This window comes from Mercurialis annua, linkage group LG5 (assembly GCF_937616625.2).
Source record: "Mercurialis annua linkage group LG5, ddMerAnnu1.2, whole genome shotgun sequence".
Classification (NCBI taxonomy): Eukaryota; Viridiplantae; Streptophyta; class Magnoliopsida; order Malpighiales; family Euphorbiaceae; genus Mercurialis; species Mercurialis annua.
The window spans coordinates 46,315,832-46,341,302 of NC_065574.1; the positions used below are offsets into that span (position 1 = coordinate 46,315,832).

The following is a 25,471-nucleotide window of genomic DNA, read 5'->3' on the forward strand; positions in this document are numbered from 1 at the left end:
AGTAGAGTAACTCGGTGTAGCTTAGCTCTCGGGACTCTGGTTATGAATTAAGAGTGGTCGGTGGTAACTCGGTGTAGCTCAGCTCTCGGGACCAGGCCTAATGGATTATGGTTATATTAGTATTGTGGATTAGGGTTCCAACTATTATACGTAATGTTCATATTAAATGTTTTAAAAGGGTTTCAATGGTTTTCCACTTGATAAATGTAAATAGTGGTATGAACTTATCTCAGTATATCTGACCCCGTTGTTTTCCCAAATTTTCCAGGGTTATGATATGAGCGAGTCAGCTGCTCTCCGATTCTTTATTTCCTCGGAGGTTTTACTATATTTAATAAGGTTATTAAACTTATTTTATTCTTAGACCGCAGTAGTAAATAGAAGTCTTATGTCAAATACTTGTTATAAATTTATTCAATAAATTATTGCTATTTTGGCATTCTTTTATTAACTTGGGTTAATATATACTTCTGCCATGTTTAAAACTCAGAGTTGCCTGAGCACTTTATAATAAATGTTGTAAATTATGAACTGCTAGAACTAGGCTGAAGTCTCGGTTGCCCCCGAGCATTGGTTTCTTGCAGGCTTATGTATTTGTTGGTTATCCGCAAGGCTAGCTACGGGTTTTGATACAACCATACCCATACCCTAGCGCCGGTCGCGATTCATGAAAATGGGTCGTGACAAACTTGGTATCAGAGCTTTGGTTTCAAACCAAGGCCTTATGCATGTTATGTATTATGTGTTTTGGCATGATAAGTTGATGTCGTGTCATAGGAACTACTGCGGAATTAGGATTCGTGCCTTGTCTTTTAAAACGTCATCTTTTATTTTCAAACTTTCAGCCTACATCCTATAGGTGATGTCTGTCAGTCTTTATTTGGTGTTGATGTTATGATTGACAATTAATTTCACTTGGATGTTATTGATGTGTTTTATCATGTTGAGATTATTTCACTTGGGTAATTATAATTGCTTTCGATTTCTCGGGAAATCATAGGTTGGTAAATATTTCTAAACTCATACTTGGGTATGATGTTGTTTGATAAATTTTTGCGTTTATGCCTGATGCGATTTAAAAAATATGGTACGGATACGGTTATTTTGCATGATGCGTTGCACTGTTTTTGCCTTATTAATAAAGTACATCTTGTCTTTGGCCTCGATTGTTGATTTTAAATGTGATCGTATGTTGGGTGTTAGCCTTGTTTTTTTTCTATTAAAGAGATAAAACGTGTTTTGATGGTAATGCATTGTTTGACCACATGTTGATTTAAAGATTTTCATTGAGAATATTGTTTTATCCAATTTGTGTTTCGACACAAGATCATAAGAGAAGTTTGATTTTAAATTCTTAAAAAGTTTTATTTTTGGTTGAGCTACCAGTAAAAACAAATTCCTGTATTTTGAGATATTATGTTTGGTTTGGTGTTAACAAGCGATGATTTCAAAATGATATTTTATGAAATGAACCATTGTTTTATGAATTTAACGTTGAAGTTATTTTATCATGTTGTAGTATGTCAGCATTTTAAATTTTTTAAGATTTACGGAATAGATGTTTGAAATCAAAGATTTCTCACTTGAGTTTTAAATTACCGTTTAGCGGTTGGTTTAAGTTGAGCTCCCAAATATGAAAGGATGGAAATTTTATTAATATATTTTTCCGGATTTACAAATATTTTAAATACGTCTTATAAACGATTGTTTTGGGTTCGACTTAGGTCACCCTAATTTAGGAGTTGAGCTTGGTAGTTGTAATGACTCGGCTATCTCGATGATTTTATTGTTTGAGATACTTGGGTGTCCATTTTAAAGCAACTGATTAATAAGAAGAGACTTTTACAAATTGTGATTTTGTTCTAACCTTGGGGCTCAGCAAAATTTGGAAGTTTTCGTATTTGATTTTAATTTCAAAACGAATTTTGAAACGTACTATTAAAGGATGATATAATTACATGGTAATGAGATTTCAAAAAAAAATGTGTTGTGGCATGTCCTGATTTGTCTATTAAGTATGTTTAGGGTTAATTGTGTTCAATGGCATGTTTGGGTGAATTACGGTTCATAGAATTCGTAATATGTTGGTAATAAAAATTAGTTGTATAACTCGCTTGTCTGTTGGACTAAGTTGATCGTGTTTGTTGTCTCTACGTGTGGAGTAGCACGTGAGATGATTTACTCACGTGGTCAAGGTTAGTTTACCTTGATGTATGATTCTAAGATCGAAATCTTTGGGTTTCGATATCGAGGAAGACGAGGGAAATACTCCCTTGTATTGGCTGATGATTTCTGGTTATCCTAGAACGGATATTGGAAACTCTGAACCGAGAAGATAGACTAGTGTATTAATACACTGGTGTTTCCATCAAGTCTGAAGATGCGATGCAGGAGCTGGCGGTAAATTTTATAGGAATGTATTTTATGTGCTATTTTTTTTTGGATATGCTCAGTCATGATTGAGATTAGTTAAATACTTTTTCTAGTAGAGTTGTAATGAAGTTATGAGGAGGAGTTGTTGTATAGCATCAAATATTGGTAGGTTGCAAGTACAGAGTTTAAGAAATAGTTTGAGGTTATCGAGTGCACATCTCACAGAGTGTAACGACTAGCAAATGTTTTATTGTGAAATGAATTTCACAGGTTGATTTGTTAAAATATTTGAAATATTTTTAACACGTAACTGTGCCCAGACATATCATGAACATGCATTTTAAAGGTCACGAACAGGATTGCATTAAGCATTGAGTATGTTCACTAAATAAAAGATAAATTAATAATTGATACATGCATAATAGTACATGCATCACGTGCATAGAAATGATTAGGGTTGGATGCAACTCTTTGGGGATGAGAGATGTCATCACCCTGGCGCACAATTATGTAAAATAGATTTTGTCAATAAAGTGTTTTGAGAAAAGTATATTGAATCAAACTCGCGAGTCCCTTTGGGGTAAATGTATTTTATAAAGTTATGGAATTTCAAATGATTTTGAACTGTTGCCGAGAGAAAGCTAGACAAATACTCTGTGATGATGGTGTTAAATTATGGACGATTACATTGTTAGGGATCGGTCGATGTTTTCAGAATCTTGTGCTTCATAGAAAGTAAGAATGATTTTGAGGTTGCGCTCGAGATATAGTTGTGCTAAGTGCGGTATAGTGTAGTTTATAATAGAAAGCTTTCGTGATAATTAAGGATTTTTGGATTAAGGATGTTGCTTATGCTCCATGTGTGCGTATACACTATATTTTTTATTTTAAACGAAACTTTATTTTTCCAGATTTGAATTGTCCAAAGTATTTTGGTGTATTGATATAAAGGTATGTTTATAAACAAGAGATTTACATTGCTGATTCTACCTTTCTGAGGAAAGGAAGAAATTTTGTCAAATTGATTGAAAAGGGATAATAAATTTTTCGCTTGAGCGATTTCTTCAAATTGTGTTTTTGTTTGAAAAAGTTTAAAAGCGACTTAAATTTTGGATGTTTGAAACATCAATGTGCATTTTGAATACGGGAAATCTTGCCACAGTTTGACTTTTACGAGAAAAGTATAAACTATTTAAAAAGTGTTTTAAAAAGTTTGAATTAAAGAGAACATAAATTTTGTCAGTTGAACTGATTTACAGATTTGCAAATGTATTAGAAAATAAGAAGAAATTTCGGATTTAAAATGTGAATATTTTGAAAATTTTCAAGGGTTTGCAAAACCGATGGTTTTTCAACGGTAAAGGTATTTCGATTTTGAATGAAAAAGGAGGTGTAAGACGTAGACTCTTTTAAACAGTGTGGAAAATTTTGTATATAAAATATTGTATACCCACAGGGGTTGGTTTTGAGCATAGCTGACAATCCGGTCGTAGTAAAATGGTCGTATTGATCTTTCGTTGTATACGAGATTATAGTCAATTGATTGAATAATTTTGAGAATTTGAGTTCGATTTGGTTATGTGAGATAATTGATTCAGAATCAGGAATCGCGGTTAATAGGTTTCGACAACCATAATCGGTTGATCGATTTTGTTAATTAATGGTATTATTGTAATGTTTGTATATCGTTTTGAGCATGGTTGAACACTTGTTGTAAGAGACAAATTTTTTTTTAAGTTGTCTGATGCAGTCAATGTTCAGTGTAGTCGTGGCGTTATGTTTTTGAGTGATTGGGAGAATCATTTTGATGGACATTGTTTATCACTGATTTAGAAACTTTCGTTATCATAAAAGAGGTCCGCTTTTCTTTGAATTGCGATATGAGTTCTTATGTTTTATGATTCACAAGTTAATTGCATTATCGAGTTGGTACTAAATCGTTTGGATTAAAGGATTATTATAATGTTGATTTTGGAACTGAAACATTATGAGAAGTTTATTGGGTTTTGTTATCGATAATTTTGATGTAAAGATGCTATAAGTGGAAGTAAGTAAGTGTTTTAGAACGATAGATTTTATCAGCTATGTTTACAGTGTTATTGTTTTGTCTGAGGCAAAAGATTTTGGAATTATAGAATTATAGTTGAGCTTAGCGCTTAATCTTGTATTTGACATTGAGGATTTTATAATAGATGAGTTTCGAGGTGGTTCTGGAAGCCACTTTGGTATAGAGTAATTGTGACACTCAGTTGAATAATTGTTGATTATTCACATTGTGTTGATCGAGTGATTGTTGAAGCGCTGAGTTGATAGAATAGAAATTTGTGCATATGTGTGTTGTGACCATTTGAGGAGTTGATTTATATGAGTGGTGGTTTTGAATTATCATTCGATGAGCAACCTGTTAAATTTGTGGTTACGCAAGTGCGTCGGTTGATGAATAACAGAATTCCTATGATTACAGTTTCAATTGGTTACTTGGTGGAGGAATGTTCTTGAGAGATAGAGTTTGTTATTCAAATTTGTTATTATGCTTTCCTTAATTCCTTTGGGTATCATGATTATGTGATCTTACGTTGGTCATGTACGTTTTGTATGGCTTGCTATGTAGTTTTATGTTATATTTTACGTCGGTTGTTTTTGTGTTAAAATCGAGGACGATTTTGTTTTTAAGTTGGGGAGAATGTAATAACCCGTATTTTTTATAACTTGTTTTGGTGGTTGGTTGTCCGTTTAAAGTTTGGTTTGTGATGGATTTTGGTTGTGTTTTAACTTCGACATGTTCTCGTTGTGCTTCCGACTTGTTTTCGGATTGATTTATGTGCGAATTAGCATATGTGGTACCTTGGTTGTGTCATGTTGAATGACTTATGTGTACCCCTTGAACCTTTAAGTATTTGATGTTGAATTGATTTATTTCCGGATTGTTATCGAAACAATGTTTGCATGTTTTCCAAATCTGCTATGCTCTAGTAAAACGTCCATATCTCCCAATTTAACCGTCGGATCGAGCTGCCCTTTGGATATGTTGTACCTAAGAGGATTATCTTTCATTCGACCGTTAGGATCGTCGTTTTGACCCCTTTTCGGGTCAACCGGACCTGCTGGGTAGAACCGGCCGTAGGTCCGGTCCACTATGATTTCTGCATTGGCAGTGAGTCAACCGGTTCTATAACCGGTTCTGTTGGGCAGAACCGGTCTTAGAACCGGTTCATTACGGGTTTGCTTATAAAAACTTCGTTTCTCGACCAAATCAGCCCCCACTCATTCCCACAAACCCTAAACTGATTTCTAAACATTTATAGACAAATCCCAATCACATTTTGGTGCCTCAAGACACTTGGTAAGTGTTCTAACATCCATTCCATCATTCAATTCATAGTTTATGTAATCGAATTGTTTGGGTATTCATTGGTCCTTCGGTTTTTCATTGTTGTAGCCATTATTCCACTATTTTTCTGAGTTTTCCATGCTCTTTTGGATTGCTAAGGTAATTAATCCTTCCTTTACCCTTTCAATTCGAATCGTTGGTGTGATGGTTGTTAGATTTCAATTTTAAATGTTAGTTTTGTGGCATGTAATTATATGGGCTGTTTTGATTTGGTTTTCTTATTAGTGTATAAATTATTGTTAATCTTGATTGGGCATGTTTAATGTTAGAGGGCATGCTAAGGTGATTATATATTTTATGTTGGCCGTTTGAGCATGTTTGCCCATTGAGGACTTTTGTCGAGAACCTTATGAGCGTTATGATATTTTGGTTATTGAGTTCTTATTGAGTTCCTTGTTTTCAAAATGGATTTCATAGTTTATCAAAAGATGTTCAAAATATTAAAATCTGGTTTTACTCTGGTGGATTTTGGTTCGGGTTAGACTTGGGTCGCCCGATTTGTGAGAAGATGCCTTGCAATTGTTGTAACTTGGCTGACTCACCATGTTGGTTTTAAACTTGGTTTATGGATTTAACTAAGTTATCTGAAATGGATTTTCGGATCATGTTTTCAAAGTGGGAACTCAATTTGACTTAACTGATTGTATGACTTTGGTGACAGTCCGAGTAAGTATGATTATTCCACGTTGGTTTATGCTTTGGCATTTTGACTATATATGTATAATGGCGTTATGATGGTTTATACTTTGGCTTGATTGATATATGTGCTAGTCGTATGTGGTGTCTAGTACTCTCTAGAGTTAGGGGATGATATTAATTATTATATATATTTTCTTAGACCTGTCGACTGCTCGTGCTTCGGAGTCGGATCAGGTTTAGTTGCTTGTCAAGTTTTCACGTGGATATGCAAGATGTGAGTTTGTACTTACTATTTACCGCTTTATTAAGTAAATTGTTATTTTAATATATAAATATATATTGTATGTATATTTCGAACTGTTTTTCCATTATGGCTTTTAGTTGGAACATGCTACCTAATGGGCATCATTAGGACTGCGTGCGCACCGGTATTGATCTAGATAAGGTATGTGATATATGGGGGTAACTCGGTGGTAGCCTAGCTCTCGGGACCCAGTAGAGTAACTCGGTGTAGCTTAGCTCTCGGGACTCTGGTTATGAATTAAGAGTGGTCGGTGGTAACTCGGTGTAGCTCAGCTCTCGGGACCAGGTCTAATGGATTATGGTTATATTAGTATTGTGGATTAGGGTTCCAACTATTATACGTAATGTTCATATTAAATGTTTTAAAAGGGTTTCAATGGTTTTCCACTTGATAAATGTAAATAGTGGTATGAACTCATCTCAGTATATCTGACCCCGTTGTTTTCCCAAATTTTCCAGGGTTATGATATGAGCGAGTCAGCTGCTCTCCGATTCTTTATTTCCTCGGAGGTTTTACTATATTTAATAAGGTTATTAAACTTATTTTATTCTTAGACCGCAGTAGTAAATAGAAGTCTTATGTCAAATACTTGTTATAAATTTATTCAATAAATTATTGCTATTTTGGCATTCTTTTATTAACTTGGGTTAATATATACTTCTGCCATGTTTAAAACTCAGAGTTGCCTGAGCACTTTATAATAAATGTTGTAAATTATGAACTGCTAGAACTAGACTGAAGTCTCGGTTGCCCCCGAGCATTGGTTTCTTGCAGGCTTATGTATTTGTTGGTTATCCGCAAGGCTAGCTACGGGTTTTGGTACAACCATACCCATACCCTAGCGCCGGTCGCGATTCATGAAAATGGGTCGTGACAAAGCATTTCTGAAATTTGAAGAACAAGATATCAGTTTTAAAAATGATTTAGGAGAGGGTGGAATTCCAACTTTAGTTGATTGGAGTTGTGTTAGAAAAATTGCAGATTTGTTAAAGCATTTTTATGACCTTACATTGAGAATTTCTGTTTCCTTATATGTTACTTCTAACTCATTTTTTAGTGAGATTTCAGATTTGAGTTGTATTTTGAATGAGTGGAAGGGTAGTCAAGATGTAGAAGTCAATAGAATGGGTGGAGCAATGAAATTGAAATTTGATAAATATTGGGGGGATCCGGATAAAAATGAATAAAATAATTTTTTGGGCTAATATTTTAGATCCTCGTGACAAAATTGAGTATATGGAATACTCCTTTTCTGAGATGTATGGATCTGAAAAAGGCAGTAACTTATTTGTAAGCGTGAAAGATGAACTTGCCGAATTGTTCAAAGAATATAAGAGAAAGTACCAGCCGAGTAATGATTCAGTTTCAAGTGGTAGTCAAGCAAGCGGTACTTCTGAAATTTCAGATTGTGGTGCAAAATCCAAGAAGCCTGTATCTGTCCTGAAAGAGAAGTATAAGAAGCAGAAATTAGAGAGTGGGTCTGGTTCGTATAAAAAATCAAAACTTGAACTTTATTTAGATGAGGCTATTTTTAAGGATGCCGAAAATCTTGATGTTTTGAAGTGGTGGAAATGAACTTTGAAAGGTTTCCTGTGTTAGCAAGGATGGCTCGTGATATCTTGGCTGTTCCAATTTCAACCGTTGCTTCAGAGTCCGCATTTAGTACCGGTGGAAGGGTACTAGATGTGTTCCGGAGCTCTTTAACTCCAAGGATCGTTGAAAGTTTAATATGTGGACAAAATTGGCTTCGTGGCTCGCAGCTTCCGATATGTGTTGAAGAATGCTTAGAAGAGCTTGAGAATGCTTAGAAGAGCTTCGGTTTCGGTTATTTCGGTTTCGGTCCGGTTCGGTCACCGAACCGACCGATGCACACCCCTAAGTAATTGCGCCTTGCGAAATCCTCCAAATAATACTTTTCCATAATAATCATAATCCAAAATTAAATCTGATAACCAAATTGGCTCTGATACCAATTGTTGTAACATTGATACCGATTGTTGAATCTTTGGTATCAATTGTTGTGACCGGTTCTTGACCGGATTGGTATTCGCAGCGGAATCGAAACCATTGGTAGGTATTTAATTATGGATTTGATCAACAAACAATAATATAGCAAAATAATAAATAACACAAGAGATTTACGTTGTTCTGCTTTAAAGCGTACATCCACGGGCGAAAGATTCGAGCCATCCACTAATCATCAAAAGGAGTACAAAATTGGTGGAGAATCACCAAATAGAGAACATCTTTAGTAAATATGCCCTTAGAAGAAAAACCCCACAAAGTGTTTCTCTCTCTACAAGAAGTAACCCAAAAGGGTAAGAATTAACTTATATTCCTCACATCACACACACACCCTTTTCCCCTTATTCACATCAATGTCTACATTGTGTGTTCGGTTTTTGGTGTCTTCTAAAAGGTGAATAAGGTAGTGTATATATAGTGAATAAATAGTCTATATGGCATTAGGAATATTAATCCTAATTGGATTTATACTTCCTAGTTAGCCAATGATAACAAAGTTATCCTTCTCCCAAACACTTCATTAATAGAGTCCTAATACAAATAGGAATTAGAATTCTAGGCATATTCCAACAGTGTTGATGATTCTAATATGATATAGCTAAAATGGAGTGGTAACCTTTTTACCTGGACTAACAACCAGATGGGTGGCAACAAAGTTTGGAAGAAATTTGACAGAATGCTGATAAATGATTTGTGGATGAGCAGATTTATTTCTTTAGAAGCCAGAATTCTTGATCAAGTTATTTATGATCACTCTTCCATTGGTGTTGTGATTAATGATGAGATTAGTCATAGTGCTGGACCTTTTAGACTCATGTGGACTAAAGATGAGGATTTATGGAGACCTTGAGATTTGGATGGAATAGACCTAATGAAGGTTTTAAAATATTTAAAGTTGTTAAGAAATTGAAAATGCTGAAGGCAGACTTACTAATTTTAATTTGGGTTAATTGCAAATGCATGCACGAATTTTACCCTAATTTGCAATTACAACATAAACTTTGAAACTTAATAATGTCAGTAACCAACTTTCATTTTTTGGCAAATTGGTACACCAACCAATGACGCAACGACACATGGCAGTATATTACAATGTCCACGTTAGTATTTTTCTTATTTGGTGTATCGATTTGCCAAAAGTGTAAAGTTGGTTACTATTATTGCCAAGTTTCAAAGTTTATGTTGTAATTGCAAATTAGCGTAAAGTTCGTGTATAAATTTGCAATTAACCCTTTTAATTTTAGTGACATCTCTATAAAAGTTGCTAACTGTAGAAATATTTTAGATGATGTGCAGAAAAATATCCAGTTAGGTCCTTTAAACCCCTTACTTATTGAGGAATAGCAAGCCATAACCAGGGGTGAACAAGAATCGAACCAAACCAAAAAATCAAACTGAACCGAACTTCGTTGTTTGGTTCGATTTTTCGGTGAAAACAACTTGGTTCGGTTTCTACTTTAGGTAAAGTTTGGTGTTCGGTTTGGGTGTTTTGAAAACCGAACCGACCAAAAAACCGAATTAACCGAACTTTAATATAAAATATATATATTTTTTAAAAATAATATACATATATACTTATATTTATATATTTTTTGTCTTTATATCTTAGTTATTGTTGATATAAGTTTATAATTGATATTCAAACATATATGAAATTTTATTAGACTGTAATTATTTAACATTACAATTACTTTTAATATTAAAAATTTTAAAAAAATAAAAAATAGTGAAATTTAGTTTTAACCAAACCGTACCGAACCGAAATTTTCGGTTCAGTTCAGTTTTTTCACCTCCAAACTAAAAGTTCGGTTCGATTCGGTTTGGAAATTTTTCAAACCGAAAACCGAAAAAAATTTCAACCGAACCGAACCGACCGATGCTCACCCCTAGCCATAACTATTCGCTTAAATAAATTGTCAATGCATGTGTTCAATTGAAGATCCTAGGCTTTAGGTAAATTGGAGATCTTGAGCTTTTGAAAAAATAGAGATCCTGAATTTCTGGCGGCTTGGAGATACTGAGCTTCTACCAACTTGGAGATCCTGAACTTCTAGAGATCCTGAACTGCTGGCAATTTGGCGATCCTTAGCTTCTTGCATCTGGAGATCCTGAGCTTCTGGAAAATTGAAAATTTTGGGCTATAGGCTTCTTTTTATTTTGGGCTCTTGAATTACTTTTATTTTGATATAAACGATAGTATAGATTAAATCTTTTCAATTTGAACCCTCTGAAAAAAAAAGTCTGCGTCCATCACTTACTACAACCATATTATCCAACAAAATCAAATACTTGCAAAAAAAATATACTCCCTCCGTCCCGTAAAGATAGAAAAAGTAGCTACTTTTTTTGTCCCACAAAGATAAAAAAGTAGTGTTAGTTAACAATAAAATTTTTAAAATACCCTTATATTAACATTAATTGATTTAAAGTTTCAATGTTTGCTTTTTATGCATCTAAAATTATATTGGCTAATATTTATATAGTGGCTTTGGGTTGTGTGGATCACTAATTTATTGTGATTTACTTCAAAAAAAGGATAATTTAGGAAAATTATCACAAATTACCTATAATTAACTACTTTCTTAATTCTTGTGAAAGAGCTATTTTTTCTATTTTTACGGGACGGAGGGAGTATCAGTTTCGTAAAAAATTTAAATTTATCGATTATAATATAGTTTGAAAAATTAATTTCATAATACTATAATTATAAAATTTAAGTAACGAGAATTTTATATAAATATGACACTCAGTTGAATTTTTTAGTTATAAATGACCTAATTATTAAGAAAAAAAAAGTTATAAAATATATACTCTTTTTCCCATTAAAGGAAATAAATTTTATAAATTTTTTTATAGGTAAAATCTAATTGTGTCAGTTGTTAGTGATTAATAGTTAATTGTTAAATCATTAGATATTAAATTGATTTTACATCACTTGACTGCACTAAAATTTAAAGTCGAGATTTTAGAAATGTACTTGGAGGATCTAATCACTTGGTTTAGACTAAACTTGTTCATAAGCTGAGTACTTGTCCAGCTTGCCCAGGACCATTCACCTTGGGTGTGACTTGGACAATAATCTTTGGTCTCAAACCTGGCCCAAGTCCGAGCCAGAAAAAAGTCCGTAATATCATGGGGTGTTTAGCTTTTTAATATTGTGAAAAATTTGTGTAGGCCTGCCCGGTCCCTAAAAAATAGTACATCAACACCGGAATTGGGTAGTATATTTGAAGATTGAACAGGACTTGATCTTATCTTTAAAAAAGTCAAGTCCAGTCTGAACCCATCTAAACCCGGCCTATGAATATTTTTAATTTAGATTTCACTGGCGGGTGGTGATATTGCCAGATCTGATTTTTATAGGGCCAGAGCATTTTTTGAATTTAGACAATATTGCCCTTTTTTAAATAAGATGGTAAATTATTTTCTATTAGCTATCTTTTTATTCCTAAATTAACTTGTTTAATTAGGAATGAAATACTTAAATCTAGATAGAATTCTCTCTATAGTCAACTCTTTTTCTCACCATCACTTCAAAGTTCAAACAAACAAATAATGAATTAACAAAAAGAAATCTTAACAACACTGCCTTCATTCCTCTTCATCAAAATCATGATTCTTTATGCACCCAGTACTAATAGTCATCTCCTTAAGCACAAGTTAATTAGCCAGCAATAAAGAATGGTTTTGATCTTCCCAAGATTTTAAAATGTTTCAGGTACAGCTCTAATATTATTAGTTTAACAAGAACAAATGCTAATCCAACAGCACATACAGTAATGAGTTCAGGTCGAAGCACTATAAAACTGCTTCACGGTACAATACCATATGAATTACTATATTATTTTGATTATCTCTCTTTACTTAATGTCTTGCAGCAACTGCATTCTTGCTTAAATTTTAGACACAACATCTACTTCATCGTACAATACGATATGAGTTTATATAATTTTCATTATGTCTATTAAGCTTCCCTAATTATTAAAACTGTTTCAGGTAATGTACATCGCCATTTTTGTTCAAATTGTTGCCAGGTTCAATTGAAGCAAAAAGCCACTTTTTAATGCTGGAAAGAGCTAAGAATTTGATGATGACGTTACAGTGCTTTGTTCTTTGATCTCCTAAAGTGTTTACTTCCTAATTATAGAGAGTTAATTTAGGAATAAAACGTTAGCTAAAAGAAAATAATTTACCCCCTTATTAAAAAAGGGCAATATTGTCTATAGTTTAAAAAGTGCTCTGACCCTATAAAAATCAGATCTGGCAATATCCCCACCCTTCACTGGCAATTTAAACATGTTAAATTATTGGTGAGTTTATTTTTCATTTAAATAATTAACTTAAATAATTAATTTTGTTTTTTTTATTGATTTTAATTATTTTAATTATATTCTATTAAAGATTAAAATAAAATTAACATTAAATTTTAATAAATTTTGCAGTTATATGTCTGGTTATCAATTTTTATTGGTCAAACACATATTTAAGTCCTTATATATCACATTTTTTCAATTTGGATCCCTATACTCAAAGACGTTATATGTCTTACACTATAAGAACATCCATTTCAAAACTCTATTCTTGCGAGAGTTGACGTAATGTGAATAAACCTAACAATCAATATAAGGTAATTCATTCTGACCATTATTGAACTTTTGAATTTTTTCATTTCAGTCACTAAACTAATTTTTTTTTCATTTTGATCACTGATTTTTTTTTCATTTTAATATTTCGGCCAAAAATGCTTAGCTGGCAGCCGGAAGTTGACATGTGATAATCGGATTTTACAAGTTTTATTTTAAAAATTTATCACACATACATATTTTCACTTTAAAATTGAGTTTTTAGATCAATAATGCAAATTTATCACACATACCTAAGTATTTTTAGCCGAAAAATACCAAAAAAAAAAAATGAAAGTTCAGTGATCAAAATGAAAAAAAATAGTTTAGTTACTGAAATGAAAAAATTCAAAAGTTCAGTGAACTTCAGGATCAATTACCCATCAATACGGGCAAAATGTATATATATTTTGGTCTCTACAATATATTTTGTCAAACCGAATTTCTGCACTAAAAAAACTTTCAAATTAAGTCCCTATTCTATTAGAAACATTTACTACAATCACATAATTTAAATAATATTACTAATTTTTTTGTTTTTTTGTAGAATTTGACTCATTTTCTCACAAAATGAAGGTTACAAAATAAATCTGATTTTTATTCACAATGCTATCAATTGTTTTTTAGTGTTTCCTACACTAATACATATTTTCAAATCTAGTTTAAAATTTTAATCATTTAAAATTAATTAATTTAATTAAATGAAAATAAATATTTTTAAATATAAAATTAATTTTAGTTTTTTTTAGAATTAAATATATTAAAAACTGTTCGTTTTCTTCAAAACACGATCTTGGTTGATTTCAATGAATATGAACCAGATCTAATTCACACGAACAAAATCTAGTTTATTCGTCTTCCATGAGAAGAAGATGACTAGTTCATTCGTCTTCCTCGAGACGGACCAAGATTTGTCTCGAGAAAGACGAACGATTTTTATAAACTTAATTTAAAAAAATGAAAAACTAATTATATAATTTATTAATAATAAATTTTGAATAATTAAAATTTTAAGTTAGATTTATAATGCATGGACTCAATTAGCAAAAAAATTATAGTGTAAATACAACCAGTTTCATAAACAATTGTGTGTATCTCATTCTCCAATGAGACATAGGTACTTAAATTGAAAACTTTTGATAGTATAGGACATATTTTTAAGGATTAGAATTCTTTCATGCTCAAATGATGAGTCATGTTTACTAATTTACACCATTCATTACAAAATGAATAGTGTATGTTAATTTAATTAAATTTGGACTTTTTTAATCTACACCATTCATTTTGTAATGAATGGTATAGATTTAATAAATATGACCCCTCATGTTCAAATGAACATGAGAGAATTTAAATCCTATTTTTAATGTTTTTAATTGCAGGGACCCAAATTGAAAAAAATAATAATATAAGATTACAAATATCTATTTTTATTTTTCAATAAATGGTAACATCAAACTATTTTTTATTTTTTTATTGAAAGAAATGCTGATGTGGAAGCCGGTACATCAGCGTTAGCGGACTACTGTTGGAAAACACAAGCCAAGAAAAATGGCGGGTGCGAAACTTTACGGTGGCAGTTGTACGGTGTCACTCTGCTTCTCAAAACCAACAACCTCAGCTAAACCGCCGTTCGTGTTATTTGACTCGTCGCCTGAACTCCGCCGTCCTCCTCCTTCTGGCCTACGAGTCGTGGCTATGACCATTAAGCGAAGCCCTAAGCGTCTCAAATACTCCACTCCTCGTTTCACTAAGGTCTCTTCTCTACTTACTTTTTTATTAAACGCAAATTAATTAATACTTTTGATTGTAATTGTTAATTCATTTGTTTGCTTTTTTCTTTTTAAGATTTTTTTGGTATTTCAGTTTCTAATTGCTTGATTTTTTTTGGCTGCTACTCTAAGAAATTAGAAACAAATTTCGATATCTATTGATTTTTTTTGAGCTCAATATTAATGTTAATGGTACGTAATTGAAATGTACACAAGTAATGCTATAATTTTCGAATTATGCAAGTATTTTGTGTTTTTCTGTATACTCGGTTTTTCGTGTTTTGATTTTTTGGATATCTAGGGCTTGTTTTCTTGATTTTTTGTTGTTTAAAAGTATAATATATTAATGATGGACTGAAATGTATGATGAATATTAAATATCAGGAGGATGAATTGCTTTATGTAGAAGCTGATCCATCAGGAACAGACAGTTGGAAGTTAGATTCAGTCGTTGAACTTTTGAAGGCGGGAGCTGTTGGTGTCATTCCCACGGATACTGTGTACGTAGGAGCTTGATTGCCTATTTATGAATATCTTTTTCTTTCATTATATATCCGTTATTGCAAGTTGTACTAGTGATTCAATTATTGTAACCGTATGTGTGCCTACAGCATGTGGCTTTAATTGTCTTGGGAGCATTATCTTTTCTATAGTTAAATTGGAAGTTAGATTTTAGGTTCCTGGAATTGGACTCATGGTGGTTTGCACTTTATTTCTTGGATGTTCTGATATTCATTTAATTTCTTATTCTATTTCTTATTATTGTTACGCGGTTCAGCGGTTGTATTTTTCCACCCTCATATTGTGTTTGGGTTTGCATGGTGGGAAATTTTTTCATCGTAACCGCAGGATTGGGGTGAATTTTAGTAAGTTGTGGAGGCTTGTGACAGTTCATAGGTCTTAAATTTTTAAAGTAATGATGTAGCCACAGGTGAAAATAAATAAACAATTAGAGGTGTGAAGTATTTGAAAAGTTCATGAATATTGTTTTCTTTTCTTTACCAACATCCTTTTTGCAACCAAACTGAGGTTGGAGTTTAGAAATCGAATTCTCATTGCTCTTAACTTGTTTGTCATGATATACAACAAACTAGTGTTTTACTGTCTTGACTTGTCTTCCTTTGTTGTTAGGTATGCAATAGTCTGTCATTTGAAAAGCCACTCAGCCATTGAACGTCTGCGCAGGTAGATTTTTTTTTTCTGTTGCAGTGCTTTTTTTGTTTCAATCTTAAATCTTCAGGTGACATCTATCTTGTAATTTTTGCAGAATAAAAAATATAGAACCTTCCAAGGCAAGAAATATTGTTTCTCTTCAAGTACCATTGTAATTGCTTCGGCAGAGTTTTGGCGAGACACTGAACCATCTATTGTGCTGCATTTGGATTACATTCCTTTTTTTTTTCTATCGCAAATTACTGTGTAATTATTGTTTGACCTCCTTTTCTCATTATCATCTACAATAATGTCTTTCGTTTTTTTGCAGCCTCTCAGCATGCTATGTCACTCTTTGCGAGACATTGACATATATACAACTGGCTTCCCTCGCGGTGATGGGCAAGGACATGCAAACATATTCCGAGCTGTCAAACATTGCGTGCCTGGACCTGTATGCTCTATTGTGCTTAATCCATTTTAATGAGGGAAAATATAAAAGTCCCACTAGAGATGATCTAAAGTACAAAGGATCTATCCATAACTTCATCCAGGACTGACCATCCAGTGGTTTTTTGCCTTGGATGTGTTGAACAGTAAATTTTAATTTTTTAGCTGTGTTTTCTCTCTGATGAGCAGTTACCATGGCTGATTCTCCTGGAAATTTTTCCAAGTTTTAACTTGATGAATTAATGTTGATCTTGAGAATTTTTGGATGACCCAATTTCTCTAACCCACCCATAAACAATTTTATGTCATTTGTCACTGAGATTAGCTATGATATTAAAAACTTATATTCTGTTTTGGATGGTCATGATTATAATTGGGTACAACAGATTATGCTAACCATTGTTTTGTTTCTTTGTGACAGTACACTTTCATTTTAACTGCAAGCAAAGAATTACCTAAGCAGTGTGTGAGGTATGGGACTACAACTGCCAAATATGCTTCAAGGAAAAATGTTGGCATTCGTATCCCTGATGATGCAATTTGTCAAGCAATACTAGAGAAGATGGATGCACCACTTATATCAACAAGGTACGTTTGATTTCATATGCTGGTTATAAACTTGTTTATTTATTTCTGTTGATGAGGGCTTCTGGATGGGATGGGGAATGAGCAGAGGTAGTAGCAGTTTGCAACTTTGCTGAAAAATGGGAGATGTGTATCTGTGCATGCTTTGCAACATTTATTATTGCTGATGTTGGTATACTAATGTGTTCCATGATCTAGACCGACTAAGTGAATATATTGTGTCTTTCTGTCAGTGTCAAGTGGCCCGAGGATAATGCGTGGATGCTAGATCCTGTTGTTATAGCTGATTTATATGGACCAGAGGTATGTATACATATACTTGTGGATTTGCAATTACCATCAGAGATAAAGTTATGATTATTTCCTATTCCTTTTCTGTAAACTGGTGGTCATGCCTAGTTATTTTGGTTTTTGTATGTGCTTTCAAGAAACTTTTGTCAATCTATGAGACGTTTTCTATATTGGCGCTTATCTTATATGTAGTTTCAGTTCTTGCCGAATGAGTCATTGGCTTTTCTTAATCATTGTGTTTTTGCCTATCACATAAATTTGATCGAAATCCAAGTACTTGACCAGAAGAAAAAAGGAATGAAAAATTTATTGAGATAACATTAATTTTCTTGATTAATAGGACCCGATCGATAATGATATTTGTAAACACTGTACTTTTACCCCATGACATCTCTTTCATTCTCAAAGAAACTTGTTGATAAATAGTGCTATTCATTAGAGCTTTTAATTTACCTTCTAATATTTCTGCTTTAGGTAGGCATGATAAACTCGAATACTATTTATTTTATCGATCTTAACCTTCTGGTTTTGGCCGTACTTTAGTTACAGTTCAAGCTGTTCATATTCTAGTGGTTGAGCCATGTGCTAATAAATGCAGGGTCTTGATTTTGTTGTTGATGGTGGTTTAAGGGTGGCTGACCCATCCACTGTGGTTGACATGACTGGAGTGTTTCCAAAAATTATCCGGCAGGGGAAGGTAATATTATTTATACTTGATAGATTTTTGAGCCCCTTTGTTTTTCTTTAGCTACTTTGATGGTTTTTTTTATCTCCTATGAACTAGCATTTGCATCATCCCCTTTACTTGACTTTAAAAAAAATGGAAGAGCATCTCCCCACCCCTTTACGCAACTTTTGATAACCGGTTAATGCTCAGGGACCCAAACTACACTGGATGGTAGCGGAAGATGATGCTGAGAACATAATCCCTTCTGCCTCTTAGATGGAACTTGTTTGTACAGAACCACCTTCCACGTATTTTTGTCTCATTGGTCATGCGGCAGGGCCAGTTCTTTTTGATGGAGGGATTTAGCATCTTTTGTAAATCTGCTAGTTTACGACTTAACATCTATAGCAAACAACTTTCTAACAAGAGAGTTCATGGTTAAAAGGCTCTAAGCCTTACTTTTAGCGTTCATGCCAAGATTTCCGATGAGTTTCAGGTCATCGATCTCAAATGTGGCTGTATAGAAAATCTAGTGTTTCAGGTGATATGTAGATACAAAGGGGACTCGGATTACTTGTTGGATGTGGAGAAAAATTCAAATTTTCATTAATTCAACTTTTTGCCATTTTGAATGTGTTAAAAATATTAATTACTGTGGAGGACCACATGTTTTATCTTACCTACCATGAATTTCGAGTCTTTAAATGGTCGGTTCACCAATCAATCAAGCTCATGGTATGTAATTTTATTGATTGTGGACATAGTAATAGATGAGGCATGGACAGACATTTTTCTTGTACTACTAAATGCTTTAATCTGTATTCTTAACAATTCATTCAATGCTTAATACTAGTATTTAATGCATTTTGCTTCTTTATCAACATTAAAATTTGGCTCTATGACGAAACCAGAAATTTCATATTTTACATGCTTAACCAATCAAATCAAGAGAAATAAATAAAGGTTCAAATATTTAAAATCTCTTTTAAATTTTCTACCTTTCCTATCTTCAGTTTTTTTGTTTACCATATCATATAGTACTAGTGATGAATAATTCGGATTCGAGCTGAGCATGAATATATGTGTAGCAAGTCTCTCCCTACCAAATTTAAAATCTGTTTTAATTTTTAAACCTTCTTTTCTGTTTTTAATTTAATTTATTTTTGTTTAACCATCCAATGTCCGATTATCATATTGGTGTTGAATAAAACCTTTTTCTTTTTATCGTTGAAAAGGGAGATTTTTGACGCTTGTAGAGGACCTAACAGTTTAACGAATAAAAATTGATAAGTCTGACATTCCTAGCAACCAAATGAAACCAGTGGTCTTTCGTGGAAGTTGGTCGATTTGAAGTCGCTTTATGAGTGAAAATAAGCCGATGACGAAAAATATGAGAAAATTAAACTTTTAAAATTTGAACGAGAACTTTGCCATTCCCGCCTACTCTTTCAAATCAACTAATTAATTAATTCTTGATATGATTTGCTGCATTTTCTTCTACTATTGATCCTAGCAGAATTATGCCGCGCACGTATCATTTGAGCTATAACTCGTCAGTAATAACACGGAAGCTAAAATGGTGAAAACACAAACAAATATGTGTAGGTCTTGAGCTGGCCATGATGGTTGACAAGGAATGTGATGAAATTTAAATAAGCAGTTATTACCCACTGACATTAACAGTTGAGGTAGCTGCCCTAAAATCTATCCTACTTCTCCCAACATAAATTCATCATCAACATTACATTCATTCATTCAATCTGCTTTTTTCTTTTCTACTGCTATTATTTTCTCTGCAACCAAACAAACTAAAGAAAATAAAAATGCTCCATTTTCTTTCTCTTCTCTCATAATTTGCTTAAATGATCTAGTGCATGAATGCAAGCAGTTTCTGAAATGGGAATTCAAACTTTTTTAGAATTGTTTTTATGTATTGCAGTGATGACAGTAGGTGAACTCGACTCGGTTGAGTCAACTCTTATGATTAAAATACATGGAGCTCCTCCAAAATATTCAAGGTTTACTAATGCTGTTTTTAACTACTCAGTACTAACACCAGATGGTAGTAATGCTTGTAACAACAATGGATGTTCCATTTCTTGTCAGGTGAATTTCTTTTTCACTTACTTTCATCTTTTAAATGATAAATTATCTAATTCTAGGAAAATTTATCTCAATGGTGTCTGAACTTTTATTTTTTCATGTGTTCAACTTTTTTTAAATGTATCAAACGAGTATTTTTAGCTGTTTCGTTCACCGATGTGCTAAAAGACAGAAATAAAACTCTCGTTTTTATTTAAATCTATGCATCATATTAATAATCGTGTGTGATGATACGCTTATATATACGGAATGAAAATGGAAAATTATATACGTAAATTTAAAATAATTTTTGCCTTGTTAGTAGTCGGTTGATTGTAAATGGATTAAAACACTAATTTGATACATTTTTAAAAAGTTTAGACACTAAAATAGAAAATTTGTAAATATTCAGACACGACTAGTGTAATTTTTAATTAATTTTAAGATTTTGTTATTTGTACTTAACATTGAAACTTGACATGCAATTTTGAACAGATTGATGGTCATATTTTGAGATCGTGTCCAGTTGACACAATTGTATTCAAGAATTTAACAGTGAATCAGAAACATAATTTTCTTCTCAATGTCACAACTCAAAGTGGAGAAACAAACACATCATCTTACTCATGGTTTATTGGTTAGTATCAAATTAATAATTTCTTTAACTTCATGATTATAGAACCCTAATTTATTGTTTTGTTTCAGATACAATTCCACCAACTGCAACATTATTTAGTGACCAAAATCACACAAATGCTCAAAAATTAACAGTTGAAGTTACATTTAGTGAAGCTTGCAGTGGAATGGGAGGCTTCAAATGCATTGACTCAACAAATTGTGATGTAAGTGGTTGTTTATACTTACAAATTATACGTAAATTACTATATTTTGTAACGATGTTGTACGGAAATAAAAATGCAGAAATGGAAAACGTAAAAAATAGTATTTTATAAAATTAGGTTATAAATATCAAATTTAGTTCATTTTCGGACGTAGAATTCGCCAAATTTCTATGCAACATAGAGTTTTTAAATCAATTTTTTTTTTCAAAATTCACAAAAAATAATAATAATTTTCTCTATTATTTGTAGGTTTTATTGGATGGACCAGCATATGTCGAACCTTCTTCACTAAAAATGATAAAACCTAGCAAGAAATATAGCTTTGACATAATCCCTTCGTCCAAGATTCTAAATGGGCGAATCATTGTTAGAATGGCAGACAATTTCTGCACAGACAAGGCTGGTAACAGTTTTAAGAGGACTAATGCTTCCATTTTAGTTATACACTTTGGTAAGTTACCTCATATTCTCTTATTTTGTTTCGAGTTCCAACTCGAGTGTGTTATACAAGTTCAACCTCGAGCTCGAATGAGCTTAAATTTGCAGGCTCGAGCTTGAGATCAACTCGAGTTTAATAAAGAAAAACCAATTATTCAAAATTTATCATAGTTGTTTATTTGATCTAAATTTACTTGAATTGCTGTCTTAGATAGAAGAGCAGTAGTAGTAGATATATGGATGCCAGTTTCATCATATGAATTGGAGATCAATGGATTCCCAAGAACAGTTCTAGCAACTAACAAAATGGAGAACTTGAAAATTTTAATGGAATTCAGCATTCCCATTATGAATTCAACACAAGAACTGTTTAATGCTGTCCGTGTAAATATGGGTAACATATTACCTATTTTCAGTAAAAATCATGGAGATCGCAATTTTGTTTTCCAAGTAAGCATCCTACTACTTCAGCTTGTATGACATGAATATCAGAATTGCACTTTTTACGGAGTTAGTAATGGCGGATTCCGAATTTGTAGCTCGAGAACATATTAGAAACTGAAATCATAACAGTTGAACTAGATGCTGGATTAGTAATCGGCAGGACGGGCGTTCCTGTCTCACCTGTAGCACCACTTACAATACTTTTTGGTATGCAATGTCGAATTTCGGATTCTCACAATTAGTTTCTCTCGTTTGCTTTCTTTTAATTGCTTCACTAACTCTTATACTTTTTGTCAGACTCGACAAAGCCTGGCGTAACGCTAAGTACCAGCTCTCCGAATGTGACAAAGGCGTCTGATATCAATGTAGTAGTTGAATTCACAAAGCCAGTTTTCGGTTTTGAGGCTTCCATGGTGAATGTTGAAGGAGGGAAACTTACAAGGCAGGTGCATAGGCGATTCTGAAAGCTGTTCTTACCATAGTTCACAAGTAAATACGTATAATTTTCATGTTTCGGTGCATAATAATTGAAGATTAGCCGAAAGGCTTGAAAAGCAGCTTAAGTACATTGCTTTTCGACTCCATTTAGGTTCCGTGGACATTCAAGGGCTCTTTATTCATTCACTGTCGTTGCTGTAACATCGAGCATAGTCCTCGTCAGTATTCCTGAAGGAAAAGTAAATGACATTTCAGGAAATCAAAATTTGGGCTCTAACCAACTTGAAGTGAAACACTGTAAGAATGTTACACTTTTTCATTGCTTATGGTCTCTATAGAGAGGGACCTGCTCTTTAATTATCAATAACGCAATGCTCTTGCTTCTTGATTCGGTAAAAAAGACACGATCCCTGCAATTTCACTGGCGCTACACTCCTTCATTACTGCTGGAGTATTAGCAACATCACTGGTGGCAGCTGCACTTTCCATTTCCTCTGCAAATCTTGGAGCAATAGGCTCTCTTGGCTCGGGTAATACCATTAATGCTGCTTCAAACCCGTCGATGAATCTACACGTAAGTACATAACCTTACGCTACATATACAATCTACTTGTGGATAAAGCACTTTATATATAAACTTTTCTATGGTAGGGATTGTATGGGCACCTTCAAGTGTTTGTCCTCTCAGACTGGTTTCCGGTTAACCATCCAATTGAATATTCTGAAACAACAAAAGGATTGAGATGGCTCATACCTCGCCAGAAACTTCCGTGGAAAGAGGATGGAAGCTCAACCTGGCCTAACCATGTTTATTTGGCTGAACAAGGTTTCTACAGATTACCCCTTGGATATCCCTACCATTTAAAAGCGGACCCTTGGTTTGATCGAAACTTGACCGATTCTTCCCATCTGCAAGATCAACTATCTTCTCTTAATAAAATGGATCCGAACTTTTCTTGGCTTCATGAACACAGTATGAGCATGAAGAATTCTCCATTTGGTCTACCGCTTGATGCCAGAGAATATTATACTTATTTCTTGGTGTGTATTTGTTATCTACCACCTACAGTTAATTTGTCGTCGAGATCTTGTATAAATCTTTATTAAAATTGTATTTGTCCATTTTCCGCAGAGAGGAGAGCCGTATTCTGCTAACAATGTCGTGAAGAGGATGGTGAATTACACGGGGTAGCTTCAGCATCCTTTAAAATTCGTTAAGCAGCATATGTTCGAAACAAGTATATTTGGTTAGTAATATTGATGCCATTGTTTCTGTGACAGATGGGAAGATATGGAGATGAACTTGTTCTGGCTTGGAATAGGAGGAGGAAGTTTGCTTATGATTCATATTCTAATCTTGATTTTCCTGAGATGGAGAATCGGAGCATCATCCACTCATGGGATACTTGCGTTTCCAAGATTTGAGTTTCTTCTTCTCATTCTCGCATTACCATGTATCTCTCAGGCATCTGCATTCGTTATGAGAGGTAAGATACTGCAAATGAATTCCTTGTTATTGACTGAAAATTTCCAGAATTTTCCAATTCTAAAACGGAGAAAACATGTGAATTTGCAGGCGGTACAATGTGGGGTATCATAGCCGGTGCCTTGATGCTTGTCATACCAGCAGCATTCATTTTATCAGTTAGTGTTTTTCTTGTAGTTGCTGTTTACCCAGGAAGTTTTGCTCAGTACAAGGAAATCAAGCATATGGATATAACAGAAACATGGCCTACTAAGATATGGCTCTTCTTCGTCGGTAAGCCAGTAATTGGAAAATGGTTTAGTCCTGAAGGGCTACCCTTATCGTTCCTTACACGGTTTGGAATTCTCTTTGAGGATCGAAAGGGCCCTCCATTGTTCGTCTATGTTGATCAGAATGATCCAAACACCATACCGAAATGGACTGAAAGTGGGCACACTGGGATAGGAAGAATGAGGGCTCTAAGCTCTGATGATAGCAACGAAGAAATCAACACCCCCTTATTCAAGAGAATTTTAGGTTGTGCTAGATCATTCTACATTGTTCTCGATCTTTTAAGAAGAGTCAGCTTGGGAATAATATCCGGAGCTCAATCTTCTCAAACATCAAAGGAAAACCTTTTCGCGTTTGCGATGACATCTGTACAGTTTATGTTTCTGTTTACTCTAAAACCATACATCAGAAGGGGAGTTCAGGTGGTAGAAAGTATTTCTTTGTTGTGTGAGTTAGGCATTTTCGGTTTATCCTTGGGTATGGATCATTTAAATCCGCTAGAGTCGAGAAAGCAAGGATACATAATGTTGGCTCTTCTCTTTGTAACCTTTATTGCTCAGATTATAAACGAGTGGTATGCATTAATAAAATGCACTTTAAGACTCTCTAGGCCTAAGAGGGATTCTTTCAGGCTTGGATTGAAATTTGCTGCTAAAGGTCTTGTATTCCCTTTCCTTCCAAGGAAGCATTGGTCGAGTATTATACCGAAAAGAGGTACATCGACCATCCCACCTCTAAGTCCGGAGACACAATTTGCGAGAAGAAATGCAAGTGCAGAGCCTTACAGTGCTATGACAGCAACAGTTGTTCCTGTGCTTAGTCCTGGTTCACCAGCAGGCCTGGATATTAGTCAAAGAACAAGTGCCGCGATTGCAGAGACGACAATCACTGCTGGGGAGGAAAAAAGATTAAAAATCGAGCGAAGGAATGAGCTGAAGAAGCTTAGAGAGTTAGCCAAGGCTAGTTTTGCAGGCATTCCGAAGAGCGAGGAAGGACGAAATAGAAACTATAGATTTATAGAGCAAACTTGCCCTCCGGCTGAAACATCGGATCATCATCAAGCCTCCTCTTCTAAAGCCAGAGACCGATGTTAACAATTAGAGGCTGAACTTAGTGAAGAATCTATGTATATTATTTGCTCATCTAAACATACTTTTGTTCATTGATACCTTCTATTAACTTATCTTATGTGAATATTCATTT

The 25,471-nt window shown here is 33.7% G+C and overlaps 2 protein-coding genes across 2 annotated transcripts; both read left to right on the forward strand.

The window, feature by feature from the left end:
* Nucleotides 1-14,824: 14,824 nt before the first annotated feature.
* Nucleotides 14,825-18,893, forward strand: LOC126683252 (uncharacterized). The gene is made up of 9 exons (XM_050379100.1): nt 14,825-15,106; nt 15,508-15,623; nt 16,255-16,308; nt 16,391-16,415; nt 16,607-16,729; nt 17,147-17,313; nt 17,544-17,613; nt 18,200-18,298; nt 18,479-18,893. Exons 1-9 carry the CDS (start codon nt 14,903-14,905, stop codon nt 18,542-18,544), a joined length of 924 nt encoding a protein of 307 aa, XP_050235057.1. The 5' UTR covers nt 14,825-14,902; the 3' UTR covers nt 18,545-18,893.
* A 1,131-nt stretch (nt 18,894-20,024) lies between these two features.
* On the forward strand, nt 20,025-25,430 carry LOC126682252 (uncharacterized). The gene is made up of 13 exons (XM_050377857.2): nt 20,025-20,374; nt 20,846-20,987; nt 21,056-21,192; nt 21,442-21,643; nt 21,842-22,080; nt 22,170-22,281; nt 22,372-22,516; nt 22,664-22,809; nt 22,914-23,086; nt 23,164-23,553; nt 23,645-23,700; nt 23,794-23,999; nt 24,089-25,430. The coding sequence occupies exons 1-13, from the start codon at nt 20,147-20,149 to the stop codon at nt 25,360-25,362; spliced, it is 3,450 nt and encodes a 1,149-aa protein (XP_050233814.1). The 5' UTR covers nt 20,025-20,146; the 3' UTR covers nt 25,363-25,430.
* Nucleotides 25,431-25,471: the final 41 nt, after the last annotated feature.

Coding starts and splice junctions, on each gene's coding strand:
- LOC126683252 (XM_050379100.1), top strand. CDS start 14,903: ATGGCGGGTGCGAAACTTTACGGTGGCAGTTGTACGGTGTCACTCTGC. Junction 15,624..16,254: donor GTCATTCCCACGGATACTGT/GTACGTAGGAGC, acceptor CTTTGTTGTTAG/GTATGCAATAGTCTGTCATT. Junction 16,730..17,146: donor AACATTGCGTGCCTGGACCT/GTATGCTCTATT, acceptor TCTTTGTGACAG/TACACTTTCATTTTAACTGC.
- LOC126682252 (XM_050377857.2), top strand. CDS start 20,147: ATGCAAGCAGTTTCTGAAATGGGAATTCAAACTTTTTTAGAATTGTTT. Junction 20,375..20,845: donor GATGTTCCATTTCTTGTCAG/GTGAATTTCTTT, acceptor AATTTTGAACAG/ATTGATGGTCATATTTTGAG. Junction 21,193..21,441: donor TTGACTCAACAAATTGTGAT/GTAAGTGGTTGT, acceptor TATTATTTGTAG/GTTTTATTGGATGGACCAGC.